The 4,683-nt window shown below is 46.8% G+C and overlaps 1 protein-coding gene across 1 annotated transcript in view; it reads right to left on the bottom strand.

Moving 5' to 3' along the window:
* Positions 1–1,866: 1,866 nt before the first annotated feature.
* The window catches only part of ppfia2 (PTPRF interacting protein alpha 2), a 102,393-nt gene continuing 99,576 nt past the window's right edge, over positions 1,867–4,683 (bottom strand). The window contains 4 exon segments of the mRNA XM_053414821.1: positions 1,867–1,899; positions 1,901–1,926; positions 3,360–3,508; positions 4,086–4,159. Of these exon segments, the coding sequence (XP_053270796.1) occupies positions 1,867–1,899; positions 1,901–1,926; positions 3,360–3,508; positions 4,086–4,159 (282 nt within the window).

Here is a 4,683-nt window from a genome sequence, read left to right as displayed (position 1 = left end):
AGACAGATATATAAACGGGGGGGGGGGGGGGCAACAGTTACACCAAGGTCACAGCAAGAAACAGGTTTTTCTTCTTCTCGTTTTTGAAAAGTCACCTCACTTCCACATGGTCATATTCACACTCTACGCACACTAGGAGCTGAAGCGGTCTGTCTTTCAGTTATTTCATCTGTCCTGTGAACGGACTGTCGAGAAGGCCAGCTTGGCTGAGTGTGTGTGTGTGTGTGTGCTTGTGTGTGTGTGTCCTTTTTGTGTTATTGTATCGCCTGACGAAACGTACAGTACAACAAGTGACAGGTTCTACAAATGACCTCCTGCTTCTTCTTCTTTTTTGTGTGTGTTCTCTGAGAGGAAGTTTTTTTTGTGCGACTTCGGAGAGCAACAGCATCTCTTTGTTTTGTCCTTGGCTTCTAGCGAGTCCGTTGAGTTGTTGCGGTTGTATCAAAGTGCTTGTTGTGTTGTTTCCAGTGCGTCGACGCGTCCCCTCGTTTTGAAATGCTCCTCGTGTGACGGCGAGTCCTTAAGAAAAGGTCGATGGTGCCAGGAATGTAGTGTTCTTGTTCACCACTAGAGGGCGGGCTCTCGCACAACACACCCAGTCTCTTCCTCTCGATGGTGCAAGCGAAGTTTCTTCATCTTTATACTCGTCATCATCAGCACAATGAAAAAATAAAACCATATGTACAAAATGGTCTAGGAAGGGACGGGGGGGACTATGGAGACAGTTTGAAGAGCAGCATATATTCATCTATGGTCCACTAAATGAGGTGGCAGGGACAACTTTTTTCACAAACTCTGAATATCTTTTTTTTATACATAGATGTGTGTGTATATATATATTAAAAAAATGGCATATTTATATTAATTTACAGATAACCTACACATCTCCTGTAGAAGAAATACACAGTACGTTATGCTTTGACAAGTTACTGTACATGTAAAAGGTTAGAAACGGGGAGAACGAGGGTAGGGGGGGCAGGGGATGGGGGGGGGGAAGAGTCAGCAGCCTGCGGGACAGTTTAGCACCGGCAGCTGGTGCCTACATCACGGGGGGGGGGAATGGGACCGGGGGGGGGGTTCAAAGAGGAGAGCAGGGCTTCTTGGCAGTGCGTGTCGTCAGAATGGTTTGTTCCTCGGCGGGGGGTCGGCCCGTCCAGCAGCTCCACGAGCAGCGTGCTCCATTCAGAACTGAACCTGGAGGGGAAACACAAAGACTTTCAATGAGTCCTGAAGTCCCCACTGACCATGAAACCACAGGAAAGTAGTTTAAGTTGTGGTGGTTTGTTGCTCGTTACTGGTTGTCTGTCCAAAATATGACTAATATATTCTCTTTGCAAGATGCTGAGTTGTTAATCTTAAGAGGAGCTCCTAAACCCAAAGCAGAGGACGCTAGGTGTGGATGAGATACTCTGGAAAAGTGTGTGTGTGGGCTGGAGGGACAATTATCCGGGGGGAGGGAATCACACTACTCAGCCTGCCTGGACTCTGGAACAAGAGAGGCTCGGACTAACAGGAGAACCCCCCCTGGGACAGACCCAGAAAACCCTGGCTCATCAGGCCTTGGACCGGCCCCAGGATCCCTGAGGAGGAGCGGGACCTGTGAACCACCTCAACCGGACTGAGAACATCCAGCTATCAGTGAGTAGAGGAGGAATCTGAATTCTTTGGACCAAATGAAAGCTGCGTTTCCGTGTTTTGATTGTTTTTCCGGTTTCGGGACAGAAATAAGAACATTTACACAAACATGCTCATCTAGGAGAAAAACTCGATTGGCCCTTTTCTCCTGTGCAGTAGCTGAGAGGAAAGCTGTGTGTTGTAATGTGTGCTGTTACATACAGTGTACAGTTTAAGGTCCCTCTCCTCCTCTCAGCAGGAATAGGTTCTCACCGTGGAGGTGTCCCAGCCGCTGCACCGCAGAGGATCCGACTGTAGGGGGAGACAGCGAGACAGGGAGAGAGCGTTAGGGTTTCGGAGTCACGGCTCTCACCGACTCAGATGGACTCAGAGGGAGAAGGAAACCTTCCTCCGCTTGTCGACCACCTCGAACAAGAGGAGACCATCCCTCCACAGGATGAGTGAGATCACACACTGAACACTTCTTCCACACAACAGAGATTATTCAGGTAGAAAACAACCTTCAGCAGAGAAAAACCAGGCATCACACACTCAAAGGAGGTTTTTAGTTTTGAGTGGACACCACCAGTGAGACGGTTTTAGTGTGGTTGTGGACATCACAGACCAGGGAGCACAGAGAATAGAGATGGGGGGGGGGGAGAGAGACACCTTGTTAGAGAAGAACACTGGCCCAAATCAGAACTGCTGGATGATCTATATTCATGTATCACAACTTGTGTGGAGTAAATTAGTACAGACAGAGCTACTAATACACTCTGCATCCGTTTAAAGGTTATTAACAGTTTACTACAACTTCTGTCTCGAGTTTGACTTTTTATTCTTGATGTTAAAATAAACCAGCAGCCAGACAGAGATGCAGGTTTTAAACTGCGTTGCCAAATTAAATGGAACTTGTGTTTCTTGCTCTGTCAGTTAAGAAATTAAGTTGCTGGAAGAATGAACTCAGTTGCAATGATCTAAAATGATCCTTTATTCCGAGCCCCTTTCAGCCAGTGTCCTCTCAACATCAGGGGAACAACACAAACGCTCCGCTTGAGTTCTTGAAACATCCGAGACGTCCCCCTATGCAAACCTCCTGATTCAGGCCGACTCACATAGAGCCGCTCAGCCACCGTTTGTTCTGCTGCTCAATCTCTGTAACTCCGAGGGTTACAGCAGCAAGCATGGGTCGGGATCCATAACTTGACTCACTAGCTTTCACCACCGGGGGGGTTGGGGGACGGGGGACGGGGGGGGAAGGGGGGACTAGACAACAACTTGTTTTAGTAACTCCGCAAGACAACACCCTCGGAGTTGGATAGAAGATAGATTGAAGAAGACGGGTCAGAGAAGAAAGATGAGGGGGAGAGACCGGGAAGAAAAGCAAAAAGACACAGCAGGGACAGTGGTGGGCAGAGACCATGAGAGGAGGAGGGGGGATACGTAGAATATTAATAATACACGCAGGGGGGCGAACAGGCCTGTAACCTTCATGGGGACATATCTGACCTTGATACCAGTCCAAATACATGTCGTCAGGACTGTCGTCCAGCGCCTCATAGAGGACTGCAGAGCAGCCGTCACAGAGTCGGAGAGAACAAGAGACATGGTCACAAAACAGCGAGGAGCAGCAACCCCGGTGTTCAGCTGTGCTGTTTTGTCGACAACCAGCTTGAAGTATTTACAACCGACTTATTGATTTGACTTATAAAAAGCAGAGAAGGTGCAGGTGGGAGGAACTTCACCCTCAGGGGGCAGCCGCCGGGAGTGAGCCGACGTGGTGAGACGGAACCCGGCAGGGAGCGTCTCTGCCGATCCGGGCATCATACAGATACCGTGAGAGTCCCTGGGCTGGAACTGTCGCCTCCACGAGGGGCCGCGGAGAATCTTTGTCCTCACACTGACACACAAAAATAAAGAAATCACTTGTTTTCAGATTGTATAAATACAGTCGGGGTATTGTTTCATTTCTGCTTTGGCAACTGGAAACAGTTCTGTTCTTGCAAATCTCCCCCTAGTGGATTTTAACAGTATTTTCTGTCCTTAAGCCTTAAAGATTTGTCCTCTAATTAAAACCATTAAGATGAATCACTTATCATAGAAAGGTTTAAATGCACAGACTTTGATTTACTGTTGATATTTACTGTAAAACTCTAATTTCAAATCATTAATGTGACACATTCTGAGACACAGGGAAATCCGGGGTCACTGTGAAGTTAATTGAGACGCACATTAGAATTTCAGCATCTCTACCAATGGACATGAATAATTTCAGAACTATGACACTGACAGCCTCCCATCATTAAACAGATGCATCATCATCACTTAAAGAATGGATGAGAAATCACCGCTGTCTGACACTGTCACTTAAAGCTAATAAATTACATTTGAGCCCTTGAATATCAATAAGGTCCTTGAATATATAATAATTGTAAATAATCCAGAGTGACGGGTTGAGTTTGTTGTGACGCGTCACCTCGTCCAGCCTCCTGTCGGTGCCCAGGGCCAACAGATTGTTGTACTCTCGCTCCAGAATCTGACGTGCCTGAGAGAAGAAGGACAAAATAAAAACACAATCAACTCGGCTTTCACAGCGGGGGGTTTATTTTTAGCGTTATTTGCGCTGCGTATCTATTTTATCCTCGTGTGGAGGAGCGGTGACGACTCGCGTGGCAGAGAGCCAGAGTGACAGTTGGCAGATCTGCGTGTTCTGATTTAGACCTCACCGGCTTCTGAGGGATGATGACATGCTTCTATTTGTGGACCGGAGGTGGTGACAGAGGATATTTCTGTCCATAATCAGCACCTTAAAAAAACCTTCTCCCTCCCTGTGAGGGCTTTATAACCCAACCTGTCTGAAAAGCTAAGGGAATTACAGATCTACTTTATGATAAGTATTAAACCCATAGGGTACAGAAAGGTGATAGGTTTTAAAACAATACAATTTAATAGAAACGATTATGTGAATACTCAAGTTTCATTTTCAACCTTGAAATGAAACTCCTTCTCCTCCGGCTCGGAGACAAACAATTAATTAATTAAACCGACATCCACCAGTTCCCACAAGGT

This window comes from Pleuronectes platessa, chromosome 22 (assembly GCF_947347685.1).
Source record: "Pleuronectes platessa chromosome 22, fPlePla1.1, whole genome shotgun sequence".
In the NCBI taxonomy this organism is placed as follows: domain Eukaryota; kingdom Metazoa; phylum Chordata; class Actinopteri; order Pleuronectiformes; family Pleuronectidae; genus Pleuronectes; species Pleuronectes platessa.
Note: the sequence above shows the minus strand (reverse complement) of the source record. Positions and strands in the feature narration are given on the sequence as shown.